At 39.3% G+C, this 21,580-nt stretch overlaps 1 protein-coding gene across 5 annotated transcripts in view; it reads right to left on the reverse strand.

The window, feature by feature from the left end:
• Positions 1-1,136: 1,136 nt before the first annotated feature.
• taok3a (TAO kinase 3a) overlaps positions 1,137-21,580 on the reverse strand; it is a 62,969-nt gene continuing 42,525 nt past the window's right edge. For 4 of the 5 annotated variants that reach the window (XM_084947454.1, XM_084947456.1, XM_084947455.1 and 1 more), the window contains exons 12-21: positions 18,714-18,881; positions 17,339-17,536; positions 14,941-15,078; positions 9,665-9,901; positions 8,662-8,790; positions 7,597-7,800; positions 6,759-6,998; positions 6,137-6,349; positions 5,482-5,664; positions 1,137-2,525 (exon numbers count right to left, since the gene is read on the reverse strand). In XM_084947454.1, coding sequence (XP_084803580.1) covers positions 2,364-2,525; positions 5,482-5,664; positions 6,137-6,349; positions 6,759-6,998; positions 7,597-7,800; positions 8,662-8,790; positions 9,665-9,901; positions 14,941-15,078; positions 17,339-17,536; positions 18,714-18,881 — 1,872 coding nt within the window. In that variant the 3' untranslated portion in view covers positions 1,137-2,363. Of the gene's footprint in view, positions 2,526-5,481; positions 5,665-6,136; positions 6,350-6,758; positions 6,999-7,596; positions 7,801-8,661; positions 8,791-9,664; positions 9,902-10,426; positions 10,587-14,940; positions 15,079-17,338; positions 17,537-18,713; positions 18,882-21,580 lie in introns of those variants that run through there. The other variant, XM_084947458.1, reaches the window with a different exon arrangement.

The following is a 21,580-nucleotide window of genomic DNA, read 5'->3' on the forward strand; positions in this document are numbered from 1 at the left end:
AGAACACCTTGCTGTCTGTCAGTCAGCAAGATTATGCCAAAACTACCAGGACAAATTTCAGAGGAAGCTCTCAAATCTTTACAGCTGATTTAAGGGAGCCATTTTTTTAGCTGAAGGGGCAGCAGAGGGCGCCACCAAGAAAAGGAATGAATTGATAAAATCATTCCTACTTCTAAACAAAAAAAAAAAAAAAACCTCTTTAGATTTTGAAAATACAATATTGATATTTCTAAGCTGAAATAAAATATTTTGACCATGCCCACAAAATGCCTCTACTAATAAGTTCTGATTGGTCAGTTAAGAATTTACAAAAAGGACATCCTCTGATGACACCCATTTAAAAAAAAAAAAGAAAAAAAAAAGCACATACTAGAAGCAAAACAAACTTGTGTGTGAAAAAGACGGTTGAAGGTGACTGCTGCTAGCCATTCTGTTACTCACTTCCCGTTTTAATCGTCTGTACAGTAGCTCATGGTGCTGTGACATTCTTAAGACTCACAGGAATGTGTTTGACTATGATCGCAACCTGTATAAAAAAATATATCTGAAACAGGAAGTCCAGAAAGAGAGAGTACATAGGGCGTCTTTGGTTTGTGCCAGGAATGTAAGGCTTGGGTAAAGGACGCATTTCTGTTCAAACATTTTTTTAAATGTAAATGCAATAAATCATTTTAGGAATTTTTCCTTTGAGACCTAAAGTGTTCTATAAAAGTTTCATTTTGGGAGGTAAACTATATTTAGTAATTTATTTACAGCGAGGAGAAAGTGATTACCATGAACTTTGAAAAAAAAAAGAAAAAAAAAAAAAAAAAAAAAGATCACCAGGCTTTTAGTGACCTTTGTCCATGTAAACAACTACAGTAGTAGTTCCCGCTGGACCATGCAGATGAAGCTTAAGATAGAATATTAAAGTTGTAGACATGGTTGGTTTAATTCAGCCCAACTTGGTTTTTTAAGGCCTGAGATTTGAGTTCAAATCTTCAGTGCACTTCTCAGGTAAAATGCCAAACGTCCAGATGGTTACAAAATTAAACAATATGATTAAACTGAGTTTTTTTCCACATCTAATCTTTTTTCCACGGTTTTTCACAGTAAATCCCCAGACTTTACCTTAGACATGTAAAACACCTTTTCAGTTTGTGTGATGAGCACTTTATTTACAAATATAATTAAAAGCTCTGACAGATTCATGCCTTTATTTTAACCTGGAAAAAAAAATTAAAGTGCATGCAATAATAAAGCATCATACTGGTCTGGTTTATAAGAAACTACACAGCTCTAGAGTTGTGTAAAGCAAGAAGTGGGGGGGAAAATGAACTGAAAAATCCATTGATAGATACCTGGATTTGGAATACTATCTGAAGAGAGGGGGAGGGGAAAAAAGCGCTTTTAAAAATTCTTTTTCTGATTTAAGTGACAGTTAAAATACAATACGAAAATAAGTAAAAGCTCTCCATAAATCCTTCTATACACAAAGTACAAGTCCCCCTGCCCTCCCCATGAAGCCCTTTGTGCTAGCTGGGAGTTCACATCTCACGTGTATTATATTTCACATTGGCTGCCAGTGCAGAGAAATCAGTACAATACACATGTTGAGTACCATGATTCACCCACCCTGCAGTAATCACATGAAGGAATCACATATACTATAAGTGTACCTGTATGCACATTGTGAGTTTTCCGTCAAAGTATCAAATTATTTAAATTGGTCCTAAAAATGTCTGCGTGAATAAATACCAAAGCAGCAGCCCAGACGAACAGCTGCGGAAGGATCGGTTTGATTTTTCGCTTTGAGAGATTATTTTTTGTGCTGCTCGAGACCAAAACACAAAGTAACAAATATACTTATCGCCTCTGAAAAAGCATGGTTTTGAAGCGATTTTTGCTCATCCTACGACCTTCAATTTTGTCTCCCTCCTTTTTCTCAATTTCCACTTTTAGTCACACCAAAAGTGTCATCATTGCACAAGAAACAAGAAACACTGTGACTATGTTATTCTTACAAAAACATGACAACCACAGGAAGTTATCCAGCATATTTTTTTGTCATCTTGTGACACCACAGAGGCAAGGAGGGGGAGGGAGTATAGGTTGGTTTGTCAGGGAAGGGTGGGGGGACACTCAAACCTGCCATCGACCCTGACTGACCGGCCCAGAAAACACACCAGAGCTGATCTCGAAGCAGTTTCTTTCTTTCTTTTTTTTTTTCTCTTTTCATTTTTTAAAGTGTGTTTGAGGAAGGGCATCAGCAGCTGTGAACACCTGTACTGTCAGGTCAGGTCAAAGGAGAGGTGGGTGTTCTGAGGCAGACGGTTGCCCCAGGGGGACTACATGAAGATGGCGGCGGCAGAAACAACGGCCCCTCATCTGTAGTCGTCCTTGGGAAAGTCCAAGGTGCCCAGGTTGTTGAAGCCCAGACGCATGCTTTCCATGTCAAAAGTGTCGATCTCCCGCTCCTGGCGTTCCAGCAGGTGTTTGATGCGGTCGGTTCGCTCCTTCTGAAGGGAAACCAGCTCCTCTTCAATCTGCAGGTGACATGGGAACAAGAAATACTCAAAGTTAAATGTAGTTTACTCATTTCTAAGATCCATCAGTGTGAGAGTTGAAGCGATATATGACACATTTCATGGATGTGTGTGACTGAGGGGGTAATGCTTGTAGTAAAAATCTCTTTGAGTGCTTAATTTACCAACATATACAATTAAAATATAAATATAATAAACATACTCCAGTGATTATTTTCAGGCAAGGAAAAACCTAAACTGGGTGACACTATAAAACGTGACCTACGCACCTTAGTTATTCATTAAAAAAAATCAGTTTTTCTTTAAGTATAGTGTATTTGAGTTTTGTCATAGCTCGACTTGTAAAAGCAGAAATGGCGTGGAAGCATTAATGACATCAATAATGCCTGTTCGCAGAGCTGAGAATAGTTTTCTGGTGATGTAATGCAGGACCTCTGAGTAACTGGTGAAACCAGTTAATTTATGCAAGAAAAGCAGAGATTTACAACAATATTTTTCAACATTATTCTTGGGTTATTTTTTATTGTTAGATTGTTCACTACTCGGTCACTGGGGCAGACCTTTTTGTTTTCAGTTGATATTTTTAATATGCATACCCAAGATTCTTTTTTTTTTTCAAGTCTAGACAGTGAGCATGAGGTACTTTGCTTCCTTGATCAAATGTGTCTTAAGTGAGAATGACAACTGCAGAGCTGTTCATGCTGGGCATTTTTTTTTTTTAAATATCCTCACAACATTACGATGAGTATAACTGCAGGCACACTTCATGAACTGCTTTCGTTACCTCAAAGGTGCAAGTCTGTCAAGTTGTACTCACCACAAACACAACTCAGCACACACGTCCACAGGTGAGGACAAAGCAGTGTGTGGCGCAATACGGCAATCTTGCCAACTACTGAGCATGCACAGAAAACTCCAGACTCTGACCATGAACCGAACCGGAGGACAATAGTGCTTCTAAAACCATGACATCATCCGTCTCGGTGTGCAGATCTGGATGCTGCCAGGAGATGGCAACAGACCACCACAGCCTGCACCGGCTACACTGGATGGCAGGCGGCATTTCGAAGGTCCCTTTCTTTGTTGTCGGAGTGCTGTCTACTAGACTGTATCAATGACGTAGGCCACTTTTGAAGGAGGCATACTCTCATCTTATTACATGTCATTGCTATACCATACAGGTTGTATAAAGGCTCACGTTAAAGACAGCAGATGTCTATCAGGAGTGTCTTGCATCACATTACGGGACAAAGACTGATAAAACTATCAAATGTTTGGAAAATTCTAACAAAGGTGATAAAGCCCCATGACAGCTGCTGATATCACAGGTGACAGCAGGTTGCACACGTTTTAGGCACTTTAGACTGAACGCATACAGCAACCTATTATGAACAAGCTTAATAATAAGCTACACCACATAAACTGTTAGCTGTTAAAAATAGAGGATGATGCTGTAATAAGGGCTCAATACTGTTGTCTAGAGATTTCACCATCATTACGAGTGTGTGGGAAAGAAATGGTTGTCTGCGCCCCGCAGGAAGCCATGCCACTGTCATCACCACCTATGGTGAGGGAAATCTGTGTGTCTGTGTGAACTTGTGTATGTCTGTCGGGGTCACCTTTAATGCCCATGCTGCTTGCTGATGTAGATGCAAATGAATACCCCGATCTGTTTGCTTAAGCTTCAGGCGAACTAGTTGCTTTTCAGCAGATTATCGCCTCTAGACGAAGCTTTAAAAAGTCTCCTTCCTTCATGGATTAATAGGAGTGACGTCAAAGAAGGATGCAGAAAAAATTTATTCAAAAATTAAAAGCAATGCAGTATCAGTCAAAGAAATGGACTTCTGTTTGCTTTATATTTTATTTTTTCATGTTTTGTTCCTTCTAATAAAAGACGGCATGCTACGCTGCATATCAGATTAGGCTGTATATAAAAAATGGACACAGAGTTTCTTGATTTGCAAAGTCAGGTCTTTGAAGTCTGAAACTGAGATTTTTTGTTGCTTTCTCATGTTTGAAACTAGGTGTGATGCATTAGAAAAACTGCTAATACCAACTTGGATCATAATTAGAAAAATGAACCTTATATTTTATTAAACAACATTTAAAACTATTGATTGAGATACTATTTTTGCCAGTATGAGTAGTTGCCCCCTATTGGCAATGAGAAAGAATAACGAATTAAAGCGCTTCTGCACTGGCTTCAATTTTCAGACCTGAAATCTTTTATATAATGTCTATGGATAAGTTAGATGATGTCTGGACAATCATCACTATTTAGGTCTTTAAAAGATTTTACAGGAGAAATAGCGATAAGAGCAAAAACTTTTTTTCCCCAATTTAAAAGGCACTTAATACAGTGCAAAACATTTGAACTATGGCGGGCTCCAACTAACTTGCAATATCATACTTTTATTCTGCATTAACCCAACTGTATTTTTAATTCTTTTGTTCTGAAGCCTTATGTTGCACTGGAGCAGTTGTTGTCTTACAGGCTGTCAGTAATACAACTTTTCTTTTGTTCTATTCTTGCTTATGTTCCAGCTCTGTACTGAAAAAGCACATTAGGTAAGCTGTATTTTCTTTGATGATGAAAGTCACAGATTTAATTAAATTGATGCAAATATTCTCTGTTTGTTAAATCAGTGGGGATACTTTAAGTTGATCAATAGACTGAGGCCAAAAGATAATTTGTTCTAAATGTGAGGGGAAATAGCACATCCCTATTGCCATGTCAGTAATGGTGTTTTATTTATTAGAGTTTGTCTTGAAGTGTTTGACGAATTCATTCTCTGTTTTAAAGACAGTACAAAAGATGTTCTCCTTCTGCGTTTCATTTATGGTTACTAAACTGACCAATTATGAATGAACAGGATTATAAAGCATGCTCTATGAAGGCTTGAAAAACCCCAAATGTATAGCTCTCATTTAAAATAAAGTGTTTATTTCACAACACCTTTTGTTCCAGGTGTGCTCGGCGCAGCGACACCTTCTGCTCCAGCTTCTGCTGCTCACGCTCATGCTGTGCCTCGGTCTGCATCTTGATCTTGCTCTGGTAGGCATTGAGCAGCTCCATCTCCTGCTGCAGCTGCTGCCTCAGGGCCTGGCACTCCGCTTCCTGGGCCTCATCCAGACGCAGCTGACACAGCCGACCATGAGCGGCAACACGGGAGAGAGGTACAAAGACAGAGAGAGAGAGAAGTTGGGGGTTACATGGACAAGGAACACACAAGAAGAGAGTAGAGAGAGAGCGGGGAAAGAAGACACAGAGATGAAATGAGGCGGGGAGGTGGTGACGGAGGGATGGAAGATAGTAGAAGGGCAATGGGGACAGACAGGGCAAGGAAAGCCAGTGGAAAGGGGCGGGAGGAGGGAAGGTTGGAGTAAGACATGAAGGGAGATAGTGAAGGAGTAAAAAAAGGGTGTGATACGATGGAGAAAGACAAAACACGAGACAAACAAACAGGAGAAAAATACAAGAACATAAGCAACAGGTGGAAAGAAAGGCTTCATATACTTCATTCATTTAACGTGACCACCTGCACTTAAGTAAAGAGAAATTCTTGTTTAGCAAATATGATGAAACATGAAATGAACGTCTCTCTGCTCACCGCCTGTGAAGCCATCATTTCGTTGATGCTCTGCTCATACTGCTCAGCCAGAATGGCCAGCTTGCGTGTCTGCTCATCCTTCAGGGCCTTGAGCACAGTCTTGTGCTCGGCCTTAGGCGTAACTTCCATCTGGTGGTGGCGTAGGGCTTTGTACTGTTTGGTCTGCACCTTACATGTGTCCTGAAACTGCTTCTTGATCTGCAGCTCCAAAACCTGAAGGATGGGCCAGAAAAACGGTGACAGTGAGAATGAAATCAAGAGTTAAATAGAGCACATTTTTGAAAGGTTAGAGGTCTAATGTCCCAATCAAAAGGCACAGTTCGAGGCTTTGATACCTTAAAGGCAAATTCAAATGAAATTCATAGGTGACATATTTTGGATATTCTTACACCATTTCCCCCAAATTAATTAATTTGTTACATTCATATTGCATCACAGTTTTATCAAAAACTAGATGTTGCTCATCACTTGCGCAATCATAGAAGTGGGATCCCAAAGGCAAGGGATTTTTTCCTTTTAAAGATGATGGGAAAAAGGGATTTGAAATATTTCAAGCACTTATATATCAATCCATCAAACAATATTTAAAATATTAGATCGACTGGTCTCTGCGCTGACTCACTTTGAGATTCTTGGGTTGCTGCCGGAGCTCCAACACATGCTTGCGATGAAGTTCACGCTCACGTCTGTTGTTGTACTCAATCTGGTTCTCCAGCTCCGTCTGGTGCTGCAGGCGGATGAGGTCCATACGCAGCTTCTGCAGGGTCTTCAGCTGCCTCTGCTCCAGTTCCTGCGTGGACTCATCGTGGCGGATCAGCATGGCATGCTCCATCTCTTTCTGGGTCTTCTTCTTGTTCAGCTCCTAGGCGGGCCACGAGGAGACATGGAGGTTACAGCAAGGGAATAGAAGGATGAATCTCAGCAAGTACTATTGATAAGCATCAATTTGACATCAACATATTCCCTTGCAGAAATCAATTTTACTGTTTTGTGCTTACAGCATTGATTACAACTAGTAACAGCTGAGAGGAAAAAGGAAGAAAAAAATCAATAAACATCACATATTTACTTTTCCCCCCTCTTGCTTCTAGTTTAATCACATTGATTTTGGAGCATTTTCCCACAGAAAGTTTTTGGATTTCCTTAAACTCACTCAACAGCTTTTCAGATTATGGCATTGTTGGCTTGTTTTGTTGTGGATTAATCCTGCTTACAGTTAATATAAAACACCTGACAGATCTAAATAACACACTACTGTCTGCTGTGAAAACATTTGTGGGACTTTTGTACACCAAGATCATAAACACTAAACAAGGGTTTAGTATTCAAACTCGTGATGTGGGCATATATGGTTTGATCAATTCAGTCAGAAGTTTACAGTAGTAAAATTATCCAAAAGCAAAACATTTATAGATTTACAACTTGCACACGAGTTTTAGAAACTTGTATGTCCTCCACACCTCTCTGATCTGTTCCTGTTCCAAATCGTGCCTCTTGATCATGACTTTGCGCTTGAAGGCGCGGCAGTTCCTGTCGTAAAAGACCCTCTGCTGGGACAGCAGATGGGCCTCCTCCTCGGCCTGGGAATGTTGCATGTTCTCCTTGTGCTTGGACAGACGCTCCTGTTTCTCCTTCTTGGGTGTGCTATGGTCCTCGTTCATCTCCTGATGAGAGGTGGAAATTCCAAGTAGAAGGGGGAATAGAGAAAGGAGATTGTGTTAACATACACAAGACAGAAGATAGAAGTATTACTAGTAAAGCCTTCATCGCAAGCAGTCAGTGGTGAACTGTGTAGTTTGGGATGTTAATGGATATGTGAAAAACAAATGTTGCCTAAACAAGCCATTTGTAAGCCATTTTTTGCTGGGGAATAAAATAAAACTTCGATTCAAATCAACTTTATCAAATATTTTTAGTAAGGCCATTTGGTCAACTCAAGGTGACCTTTTATTTTGAACAACAGTTTACTTTTAAAGCCAAAGGAAGAAAAAGAAAATCTTTTTCTTCTAAGTAAAGGAATTTTCTTTCTCTTTCATGAGCAATCTACAACTCGCGCTGATGCACTTAACACATGAGCCTGATCCCTGCTCTCTGTGGTGTCTAATTCCGTTATAGCCCTCAGTTGGTGGGAAATATCTCTCTCTGCCAGCGATGCTTTCTTCTAACTGTGCTGACCTAATTTTGGTCACTTATCATGTAACTGAAAACACAGTGTATCACACTGCCAGCCCACAAGAGTATTCTCTGGATTCTTTTACAAGGTTGTGGTGGTTCACAAGTGCTCCGGTGAGCATATGGATTTCTGACTTTTCTTGTTTGTGTGTACATACATGTGTAGGTACACAGTTGGTAGGCTGAGTGACTCAACACAACTTCCAAAAGACCATGCTGAAGTGGAAGTGTATGTTTGTGCGTGGGAGCCTGATTCTTCAGCACAGAGCGCAGAAGGTCACGTGTCACCCATGAGAAGGCGTGCGAAGGAGCGCGCCTGAGAAGAAAAGAGGAAACCAACGAGCCCAGCATACCTCCTTAATCTTCTCCTTGCAGAGTTTGTACTGCTTTTTCTGATTATCCAGAAACGTGGTTAGCTCCTTCTTCTGCTGGGCCACGATCTGCTGCTGGAACTTCTTCTCATCTGCCAGCGCCGTCTTCATCTGGACAGAATAGACAGGGACAAGAGCATGGTTAGATGCCCCTGACCAGCAACAGACAACATGCCACCAAACTGTGGACAAATACATTCATGCACAAACCTATATAAGAACATTAAAGTATATTAACATATATTAACTAAAGTATATTTGAAGACAATAAGTTGGTTGATTAAAATTCTAACACAAACAATGTCCTGCTTAATTATAATATGACCAGTTAAAAATTCTAGTCTGCACTTCAATTCTAAATCAGATGTTATAATTCCGATAAAATTACCATAACATTTGTTCTTCTAGATGATAAAACAACCTTTTTTTTTTTTTTTTAAAGAAAAGAGACATTGCAGTTATAGTTATAGAATTCTATGTAAATATCAAGTAACATGTTGGTTTGTGACAGCCACATGTCACCTATTCATGACACCGTTTAGATGTACAGACTCGTCTACATAAACAGATAAACTATCTCCTTGACTGTTGCAGCACGCACACTGGGTGCTAATCACAAAGATATACAACGTGTTTTTCAGAGCGTGACACTCTGTGACCCAGTTCTGCCCCTGTGTTTCATCACATGTATCATTGGGTGGCAGCAGTGGGTTAAGTTCTAACAAAAACGTCCTCATTACTCATTGCAACACTGAACAGCTTTAAAATAGCAACACTTTAGAAAAGAATAGAACTTTTTGACGTGTTTTTCTTCAGCAGCATTAGAAATGTCACAGCTTAAATATTATTCCCATTTTTTCAAAGCTGACCAGGTCCACCAGCCAACTGTTGCATCGTACATGAAAGTCAGTGTGATCATTTGTGAAATAACCTAACAGTTACTGCACTTATTCATAATGTCCTGTAACCCCATCAAAAGTCCCACCTCTTTCTCAGAATGCACAGCATGCCGTTTTGCCAGCTTCTCCAGTTCAATGTAGGCGTTGTTGGCCTGCGTCTCCACCTCTTTCTGCAGCTTGAGCCGATGCTCGTCCATCTCGGCCTTTAGCTTGTTCTCCAGGGCGATCAGCTGCTTCTGGTGCTGCCGCCGCATGCGCTTGTAGCCAGACATCTGTTCTCGCAGCTCACTTTCCTGCTCATGCTCATGAATCTGTTTGGTCACCTGTGGTGAGAGAAAAGTTAGAAGATGCAAATCAAATTACTTCACAAAAAAAAAAAAAAAAACCCCAAACAGTAATGCCTAACTGATTAATTCGATATGATCAAAGTATCTCGGTTCATTTACGAGAAGAACCTCAAACAAAAACGTTACAAAACAAAACAGTTCACCTGTTGTAATCAGACTACATTACTTGCTAGTTTTACATGTACAAGAAAGAATCTTCAACATGCGAAATGAAAATAATGACATTAAGAAGCAAATAATTTGAAATCCACCACTCCAGCTGAACAAAAGCTCTTTCATCTGACAATCTCAGATTCGCAGACACTGCACAGAATAGCCGACTTCAAAGTTCCTCAAATGTATTTAAGTCAGATCGTGGGAAAGAAAACAAAAATGCTGTAAAGACAATAATAAACATCTACTGTATGACTAAATTTAACCTGAGGCAATGACCTTACTGGTATTTTTTAACACTTTCACTTATTCTTGCTTTTAACCCAAACCTTGACCTGACCCACCAACCTGAGGACAAAAAGGGTTCTCCACATCTAGGTAGTACTCGCTCCGCATCTTCTCATAACTTCCACCTGAACTCCTCAGGCCAAACATGATGGCAACTTTAGCCAAGTGCACCAGCATCCAGGAACCTTGTGCAGCATCCTATGCCCGACAGAACCCTGCCTGAGCTCCGATGCCACCCTGCCCCCCCCCCCGACACACTTTACTGGACGTTGAGCCCCCTCCCTCTCCTTGGTTCGCGCCCTGGGCACGCAGCGGCCAAGGCAGACGTGTGAACTGTGAATGAGGCAGTTGGACACCGCGGGCCAACAAGAGCACAGAGCGGCTCTTTAGTCAGGCTAACGCTAAGCGGCGGACAGCAGGTGGGTCACATGAATACCTCATTGAGAAAGACTGAGAGAAGTTGGAGGGGGGTGTTAGAGAGGAGCAGGCCGAGAGATGAGGGGAGGGAGGGTGATTGCAAAGGAGAAACAGCAGATGGAGAGTGGCTGGGAGAGAGTTAAACAGGAAAAATAGAAATAATCAGCAGTAAAATAAGAGCATCTACATGGAGAGAAAAAAAAACAAAAAACAGGGTGGGGGGAAATGGGGTGGAAATATGTGGAGGCTGAGCTCCCCTTCTCCTTAATCTGCTCTGAATCAATACCTCTACTGTAATAGAACCTCCCAATCCTAGTCACTTGCTTCGCTGCCACCATGCATACAGCCACAAAGGGCCAAGTCAAGTCATGTGACGGCTTCTTTCACACAAGGCTTTGGGACTGGAAAGGAGATCATATTCAGGGAGAGGAGGGAGGGAAGGCATGCAGGCTAAAGGTGAATGTTCGAGTGAGTGGGAATTAAGCGCCCAAACTTTAATTTTTGCTTATTTTGCAGTTCAAGATGATCCGTCTTCACAGAGTTTAACTTGTGTGACCGTGCAAGCCTACTTAAATAGAATTATTGCTGGTGGTGACTGATGCATTTTTGTTTGCAATAAATTAACTACAACAGTCCACTTAGTTTGATCTCTGTGTTTGCAAGGCATCTAGTGTCAGTGAATATGCAATATCACAATTGTGACTTTATGATAACACAACATCGAGGGCAAGAGCCAGACCTGCATCGATATCAAGAGCCTCAAAACGCCGAAATCCAAGTAAATATTTATGCTCCTGGTAGGTAACAGAAGAAGACTATCCCCTTGTCAAACCTCCATGATTCTTCTTTATCGCTTCCTTATTACATTAAGGAAAACACATTTCAACCCTGGTAGGCACCACATAGAAAAAGCATGGTTGTAGTTTGAATGTTACTGCATATGTATAGTAGCATGTAGCAAAGACATCTGGTTTACAGGAGGAAGCAAAAGGCCTCAGACCTTTGTATAGCATGCCTTTTTCCTATCAAATGTGAGGAGATCTCCCTTCTCAAGTCTGATCACAAAAATAGGACTCAAATGCAAAAGATGTCCATCTAGCTTATTAAATTCTGACACTGACCTGTAAAGAACAAACATTTTAATATATATATATATATATATATATATATATAACTGCATAACATGAAAGTTAACAAGTACAACCTTAATTCTGCAAGTTGCAAGAAAACTGATGGGGGAGGAGCACATTTTGATATGCCTTACACTACACATTAATTTCCCATCAGCGTTTATCCTGTCAGGTTACAAACTGCAACCAGCAGCTAAAGAATAGATGAAGTGAAATATTTTACAACAATGTTGTCTCTCACACCAGCTTACACGTCAGTCAGTGGCTTCATCTAACCTATAATAACCCCTGCCCTCGCTCTCACTCACTGTCTCACATTCGTTCACCTTCTCACTTTGCATCCATGTCTTTCCAGTTTTCCTGTCCCCTCATCATTTTTCCTTTTCCACACATGTCCCTGGATAATTTTACATCCTGCTCTCCTTCACCTTCTTTTCATGCCTTTTCCACAATACCTCTCATGTCTTTGGTTTTACCCCTTTCTTCTCTTGTTTCCCCACTGCTACATTTGTTCAGACTCCACACTTCATTTCACCAGTAAATGTGATGTTCTTTGGGGGTTTTTTTTGTCAGTTAAGATTTCAATCAGCACTGCTCTTAAGTCTCACCTTTGTTTTTCTATCCTTTTCTCTGCCCTTCTTATCTCCCCAATATCTGCCATCAGTGTCCTCTAAGATGCCTTTACTTCCTCTTTCAGTTCACTAAATCTTTAATCTCTTGCCTTTTCCCTCAAATCACCATGACTTTTCTTTTCAAAATAATAGTTTATAATTATTTTTATTTTAGCTAATAATTCCCCCCTATTTAAACCTTTCTTAATTGTTTATGTTTTCTCACTTGTGTTGCTCTCCATCTTCCTATCTGGTTATCAATTACCCCTTGCCATCTGGACCCCCCATACTGTCCTACCTCTCCCTCTTTGTCTACCTGCTTCCAGTCTCAGTGAGTCGAGGCCAATGTGAGGATGTCTGTGCTTGGAAGAAAAAGATGATGTAATCTCTTCCAGTGCCGGTGGGCAGGACCGGCACTCTTACGCTACAGAGAGGCTGCCTTTTTTCAGTTACACAATGTGTAATCTCAGCTGCCATTATCTAAAAGTTTAATCCACCACAATATGCATTAGATCAAAAGTATTTTCAAGTATGATTAGAAGTGTTTCTTTAAAGGATAAATGGGAGAAAAACAATTACAAAGAGTTAAGGTGAGGAAGGAATACTTTTTTTTCCCTTTTATGGTAAATTTAAGTGAGAAAATGATCCAGGATACAATTTTCCATCTTTTGTGGCTAAGAACAAATATCTATAAACTCTACAATCCCTGTTTTCTGATGAAAAAGGCATCTCATCATCTTGTGAGGAGGTAAAAAAACAGCAGGCTTATTGCCACTGTAATCTTTCATGTCAGTGGGAGAACATGTGAGGTTGTTTATGTATACATCAACTTCTTTCCCTAAGTGCCATAAAGGGAGGACTTTAAAAAAGTGTTTTTTTTAATTGTTTTTTTTTTTTTAAATTATATGTGATTAAATGATATTAAGCAAGTCATGATCAGTTTGTAAATCACATTGTTATATTTCCTTCTAATGCAGTACTGTAGGGGTTTCCTAAATTCAGAAATCACATTAGTTACAAATCAAAATATTACTTGCTCCTAATTTTCTGCATAATGTGTGTACTAAAAAACAAAACAAAAAACCTCAACAAGAATAGATTGACCTACGGTTTTGCAAGAAACTACTTTCCAATGCTGTGAAAGTGACAATAACTCTTTCCAAGCAACTCTCTTTGGTTTTAAAAAGGTAAAAACAGCAGAGCTAAACAGTTGATGATGCATTTTTCCTAGGCTGAAACGTCACCCACATACTGCAATGCATGGTCAGCAGCAGTCGGAAGACTACATCAGTTCACAGTTATGCGAGAGGGTTTTCAAACTACAGTTCCCAACTGCAGTCTTACATATACCATGTATCATTATCATCTGTTAATCTTCTGCAAATCAACAGAGCCCATAAACTTATGACATAGAAAAAAAAAATCAAAAACAAAATCATGTAACCTTCAGTGCCGTGGAACTACGGTTGCGGTCAACAGAAAACACACAAAGCATCGGACGGTCACTGGTTCGTGCTCTCTTCAAGGACAATATGAGGACACACAGTTGCTTGTGCACACAAACACAAACACACACACTTCTTTACTAACATTCTCTTGTATGTGACAAGATTTCTGGTTTAAGACCTGGCAGCAGAGGGGAACTCACAATTAAAACCAGTGGGTCACGGTTGGGTAAACAAACACACACACACACACACACACACACACACAAACCACCACAACTACTTTCTAGTTACTAGAGCCGGTTTCCATGACAACAGACAGCGAGGGAGAGAGAAAGAGAGTCATAGAAAGAAAGAAAGCGCAAGAGAGAGAAAAAGAGAGAGAGAGGGAGAGAGAGAGTATTCCACCCCCTTCAACTCAGAATATTGAGTCAGATCTGAGAATGATGTATTATCAAATGGAGGCCAGGAAGAAATAAAGGAGAGGGTGGGAGGATGGGAGTGGTAATGCGAGGCGTAGTACAAGAGGAGAAAACAAAAGGAGTGGGGTGAATGAATGGAAAAAACAGCAGAGAAATAATATAGTAGACAACGATCCAAACAAAGTGAAGACCAAAAGATGGGAAATAAATATTTCAAAAACATCTAAACATGGAGACATACAATAACATTACACCCACTGAGACTGAGGTCATTCACGCACCACATTCAGTAATCTTTTTAACAAAGACAAACAAAAAAATGACCTTTAATGCCATCATAGTGCTGTGGTGTGAACATGAAACTGAGAGATTTGAGCTTCTTCAAGAAGTAATTTTTTAAAATTTGTTTGGCCTTCCAAACAGCGGAACTTTTAAGTCAAATAAGTAGAATAAATTAATGACACTGAAACATTTACAGCATGCAGAAAACATGCTTTAGGACCTTGAAAAGAAAACACCAATAGAAAGAAGAAAGTTTTAGGTTCTTACCAGTGAGGCAGACTTAATGGTGGCAAAGCGGCCCTGGTTTTTGTAGTTTTGAGCCTGGCTGCTCTTATCAAAGGAAGCTGGCGTCGGCTCTGGCCGATGGTCCCTGTGGATCCCGTCATCCCAGTTGTATTGATGGTCCTGTTTGAAAACAAAGGAGAGAAATTTAGGACTGGTAAATACTAAAAGAAAACAGAATAAATAACAACCAAGTGACCAAAGTTAAAAAAAAATGATAGTGTAAACTATGCTGCACTGCAGGGCACTCAACTTTTTTTTTTTTTTTTACTTATTAAAACTGTGCCAGTATTGAAATTCGTGACTTACAAAAGAAATACTCCCCACTGGTTTAACCCATACAACTTCTACACTTCACAAAGATTCTTCATCATTTGATAAAACTGTGTCAACTGTAAACTTGCATGTCATGATGAAACATCACCACCCAGCACCCCCAATAAAATCTGACTGACAAACATGCAGGGAGGCCCAGGGACCAACGAGTGCTTTTATGCGTGGAGGGAAATTCACCGCCATCAGAAAACAATGTGTGTCATTTTTAATTGTTCTCATCACAGCCCCTGAACTTGAAACAGCACACTGGTTGCCTGTTCATGAAGTGACAATCTTATTCAAGCTCTGTCAAAATACAAAGAGCAAATGAAGAAAGAGAATGACAGAAGTGACAGCCCTCTCTTCACAGAGTTGATTTCCAATGAGAATGTAAAGCACTGTATTGACCTGTGTGTGTGTGTGTGTGTGTGTGTGTATATACAGGATGCCACATGTGCAAGGGGAATTTGCGCTGCTGCTAGTTCTGCTAGTTAACATGTACACACGGCCTTTGTTCTCAAAGTGTGAACGGTGTCAGTGATGAACTTGAAGCAATCTGCAAACAGTGAGGACTGTCAATGGTTTCCATGGTTTTGGGGGGAGGGGTTTATGCATACTCTTGAACGGTGCGAGACACCAAAGGATGCTTGCACAGAGCCATGTTTCCTTTTCATTTGTTAAGTGAGACAGTTATCAACCCAGAAAAGAAGTGAGTCAACCAGTAACATGGCATTTGTTGATTACGATTGCTGTCTTTGTTTCTTCTTCCATGCACTGAACTCTGGGAAAAGTGTTTAAGACTGTTTACTAATACCATTTCAAAAGACAGGAAAAATGTTGGGTACAAAGTTGTCATTGTGCTTAATTCCACTTGGCTTGACTTTTTTGTCTCTCTTTCAGTGGGGCATCTCAGAAAACAGACTACAAATCTGATTTGACCTTTGTTGTGACTTGGATTTCTCAGACTTTATAATCTTCTTTATTTTGTAGCAGTAAAACGATAAATCTGAAGTACTGTACAGGTAACATTGACTTACGCAAGAGATATTGTATAAGGAAGAGACATGTCTCTAAAACTAAATGTTGCAGTTTTGTTACCCTTGCCCCCAAAATCCATGAAATAAAAAACATACTCATCAAGTTAAAGCGGTGTGGTGGCAGGAATAGCTCTCTAATCAATACCCATAGCAAAGGTGTGGCTATGTGTAATTTATAAACTTGGCTTGCTGAGTTCATATTTGTTTGTTCCTCCCATTGGAAGAGTGCACTAGGATGATGTTTATGTCAGCACTCTGGATTGAGCAATTAATGGAGCTGTAGTGTTGTGACATATGTGCATACACAGCTGAAGTAACTTGTAGATTAAAGAAAACTTTAGCTAAAATAAGCTAGAATGATGGCAAGTTTCCAAAAGTTGTAACTTTTTATTTATTTATTTTTAAATTAAATTGATGGTGATGCTATAGATTTTCTTTTTTATGTCTCAGTGACCACTGAAATGAAAGCCATGGCTCTCTTTCCATTCATTTAAATAGGGGCCTCAAGATAACCCCCTAATCAATTCCAAGATGGCTGTCAAGTTGTAACACTTATTTCTAGAAGGAATTTATTTCTCCATCTAGATTTAAAGTGATGAACACTTTGTAGTCAACAACTGGTTGCCATGGCACATTTCTGGGTCTGTTTGTACACGGCACCAACTTGCACTACATATTTCCCACTTGGTTATATATGAATCGAGTATCATTCACACCCTCTGGTTGTCACTGCAGTAGCTGGTCTTAGATGAACTCAGTATTTCAGTGGTTGTTTGGACGGTTGTTGCTAGTAGTTGTTGAAATTATTCTTTAATTATTTCATAGTCTCTGGCTGTCACAAAACTGTCTCCAGTTTTATATATTTTTTTAATTAATTAATATTTTAAATTGTATTTAATTTAAAAAAAAAATCAGATTAACACTGTTTGAGTATGATGGCTGATGCTCAGTTAAAAGGCTTTGGGAACTCCCAATAGTGGTTTCAAACTTTCAGCCTTAATCACCATCCCGTCTTCACCCTTAATTTTTACCTTCTTGGTGTGTGGGGAGGAGTCCAGGGTGCTGCTGTAGTCTTGGGGATGCATCATGGTCATATCAGAGCAGCTGTCATCCAACACCTCCTGCATGCTGTTCACACTGCTGCTCTGGCTACCCGTGCTGACCGAGGTGCTGGGAATAGAGTGGTTGCTGCCCAGGCTGTTCATCTTACAGCTGGCTGCCTCGCTGTCCTGCAAGTGCGCACAACATATACACGTGTTCAGAAACACAAATGTACACAAACACTCAAGGAACATGCTACTGAAATATACAAAAGTCACCCGTGACCTTCGCCCAATTATACCCAGGCTTTCTTCAAACTGTACCACTAAATGGAGTTGCCTCAATACAAAGGGGGGGGGGGAAATCACTGATGCCCTATAGATTGCATTAGAGTCAAAGTCATGCTAAATTGCCTATTAACCTCTAATTGTTAAGATGTGTGTGTCTGAGTCATTCAGTAGCGTCTGAGCTTATGTTAATGGACAGTGGTCAGACAGAGGTCTTCAGATTACAAGTCAACTAGAAGGTGTACAAGACAGATATGGGATGAAACTGTGTAGCTTTTAGAAGCAAAAGCCAATTCACTTAGGTCTAAAGCAACAGGACAGGATATTTACTCAGTCTTTGCACATAAAACAAGGATTGGTACAGCAGGTTTTTCAGGGTAAGGCTTTCAGCAGTGTCTTGTTGCACTAAGGTCTGGTGGCTGCTGTGAATTGTGTCACATGGTGTAGGATGACATTACTGTCGCTACGAGCTGTCCATAACTGTTCACTTTACTTCAGGCCAGGTCAGCTAAGGGACATTTCATCTCAATGTCAGGCTACCAAGACTGCATGAGAAAGACTCCCATTTGTTGTGATTTCAAAGTGCTGAAGCAGTACTGACTAGTGTGGAGTCACCATCTCTGAGACTTAAGTGTCATCCTGAGGATGCAGATAAACTATGCTGTCCCTCAACCTTTTGTCTGAAATCATCTGTTGGCCTACAGATAGAGAACTGTGTGAAATAATGAGCTTAAACTCTGTCATTGGTGTCAAGTACAAGCACTTATTTTATGTAGTGGTGATGGAAATTTTAAATATAATAATTATTTCAATTACTTTGTGAAAATACTCTGCAGATTAACTGAATCCAAACCTTATTTTAGTGCAACTCTGCTACTTAAAGACTGTGGCTACATATATGCAATTTTTCATCTTCATATTAACTATTGTTAAGAATTGAAGAACTGCCACTCCCTGTGATCATGCACTCTGCAGAGTTTTTTTTAACATTCATTTGTCTGTTTAATATTTAAGTTTGATTCATAAACTGTTTCCCCATTAACCTCCCTTCTCCCTTTTTATTTTTTCTTCCTCCCACCTCCTCCTCCTCCTGGCTCTCTCCCATGGGCCCGTTGTGTTTCTCCTGGTATAGGATCTTTTTCATCTTTCGGTACTGCAGATTGTCGAGCTCACGCACTGCATCCTTGGTCCTCTGGATGAGGTCAATGAGAATGCGTGGCGAGCGTTCCCGACGTACAAAATCATGCTGAAGAGAAAAAGACAGACAGTCAGTTACTTCGTTCAAGGTTTTAGTCAGACTTTATTACGATACAAGGAGGAAAATACTGGGTTTAGAAACTAAAGCTAATCTTTCTATTAGGGTTATCTTTTTTATTTGCATTTCAATTGCTGTCTTCATGTCATACAGTTTAATTTAAACTGAACATTATGGATGTTTTCTTCCCAGTTTTTCAATAGAAATTCAGAAAGTATTGCCTCAGACTACTTACAATATTGGCAGTAAACATTTATAAGGGAAATAAAATAAGCTGAACCGGAATGAAGATGAAAATTTTATATATTAACTACTTTCTTTTGCATTATCTTAAACATTGGCACCATTTACAGATCTTTTAAGTTGTTCGTAAATATTTGGAAGTCATTTAAACATGTCTAAAATTTTATTTCAATGAGCACCACAACTCTGGCAATCACTAGAGGGCGCCTGTAGGTTGTTCAACCCATTCTGGTCCCAGCACTCAATATGCTCTACTACAGTCTCTGAGAAGGTCCATATAATCGATTTTTATAAATACTCCTAATCCTTCTCATTTCAATAAATACTGTTTGAAATGCATTTGGCCTTGCACCAAGTTAATGAGAACTTTAATTAAATCATGTCATATAACAAAAAAATCGCACTAAGCATTGATCATTGAGAGATTTTAGTCATTTAATCTGTATCCTTTGCTTTTGTGCTTTTTTTTTTTTTTTTTTTTTTTTTTTAAGAATGAGCTACACACATTAACCTCTGGAGGAAAAACAAACATACTTAAGAGTTTCTTCTATCAGGGGATAGCAAAGCAAATTGGACCTTGTTATTTACTAAAAGAAAGCAAAATCATTCCAGAAGAAAAAGAAATATGTGAAAGGTCAGACTTCCCTTTAAAAATATGATCAGTGAATGATATAATGGTTTCACACTTCTATGGAGATCATTTAGGTGATTATCATTGCTGAGTCTGTCCAGTGCTAGTGAGATGAACCTCTGTAATCTAATGTAGGTGCAATTTGGTGGAGGTTGGGACATTGTGCATTTATGTAATTATTCAATGAATAACCAACGGGTCAGAGTGGGATTGGTGGGTTGTGGGAGAGAAGGTGGGGGTCGAGTGATAGTGGATGGCTATTTTTAATTTGTGGGTTTTTTTTGTTTTTGTTTTTGTTTTACAAACAATTTAAGGGGTGTCAAAAAAAAAAAAAAGAATAAAAAAAGCAAAACAAATAAAAACAGAACAGATATTTCTGCCCAGCACTTCCTCCCACTACAACACACAAACATGTTCACACCTCCTCTTAGTCACTGTCATTCATAAAATATTGGCTGCATAAAAGGCTAAAATGTATTCAACCTAAAGGTACGTGACTAAAATATTATATTCTGCATGAAAAAAATACATATATTTAAGTGTATTTTTAGCCATCACTCTCTGCACACCTTCCTCTCCATGTGACAGATGCCGGTGTAATGGGTTAGTCAGGACACAGAGGAATGACATCACACACTGAAAATAGAGATGAAAGTGATTTGTCCCATTTTCTGATTGACCTACAGCAGAATGTGGGTGGTTGGCCACCCCCATCCCATCATCCAGTGAAGTTATCTCCAGGATTCCTCCTCATTATGAGGTTAGTGTAAAGAAGAAGTGACAGCAAATCTACAGCACCTGGAGTCTTGTCTGGTACATGTATTGTGGCATCACTATTGCATTCTACCAGAAGTACTCATCCATACTCAGTTTTAGCCTGTTCTTTTAGGATAAATTTGTTTTTGACACATACTATTACTAACTTTTCAGGCTACCGTTACTACTTTAGACCAGTCCACATCTACTACACTGATAGCAATAATAGCCACTAAAGGAAAAGGCTAATATGTTGGATGTATTAAAATAATAGTTCAACATTTTTGGGGAGATTATACTTTTTTGGCTTTCTTGAAAATAATTAGATGAGCACACTAGTAAAAATCTCATATTTGCAGGAAAGTATATGGATGAAGCAAGCAGTCATTTAGTTAAACTTTTAGCATAATAACAGGAAACAAAGGGAATTCTGAAAATATTAAACACTTCATGAACACATCATATTGTATGTTGTTTCACATACAAAAGATAAAACAGGTTGAGGTTAGTGGAATTTTGCAAGTTGGGCAAAGTGAGAATTAGTAGACTAAGTAGTCTAACCAGTTACTCGCAACACATCATCTTTGCAAACCTTATCATTTCCTGCTTAGTCTAAGCTACATATTGTATTGAAAACAATCACAAAATACTCATTCATAAATTGGTTATTGAAATCATGAATTCAAAAAAGCAAACATTTAGATGATTCCATCCATTCAAATATAAGGAACTGATTTTTCTTGTAAACTAGGGCAATTGAATTATGCTATTAGTTTTAGATGATTAGTCAAACACAAAATTAAATTTGAACACTTCCTTTCATGCTCTGGGAAGTTACTGTTGTGCTGTAAATATCTGTGGTTAGCAAGAAAATTTATACAGCTGAGAAACTCAGAGTTAGTTTCAAATTTTTAAGTGAGTATGTTCGTTTAAACGAAGTGTACTTACGGGGGGTTGAGGCCACTGAATGGTTACTCTTTTATTTTTCGTAATTACCATTATTCTGAATGAGGTTTTAAAGGACAGAGAGTGAATTTAACCTGAAGCCAGTACACTGGTA

This window comes from Perissodus microlepis, chromosome 12, assembly GCF_051167445.1.
Source record: "Perissodus microlepis isolate ML-2025 ecotype Zambia chromosome 12, ASM5116744v1, whole genome shotgun sequence".
Classification (NCBI taxonomy): Eukaryota; Metazoa; Chordata; class Actinopteri; order Cichliformes; family Cichlidae; genus Perissodus; species Perissodus microlepis.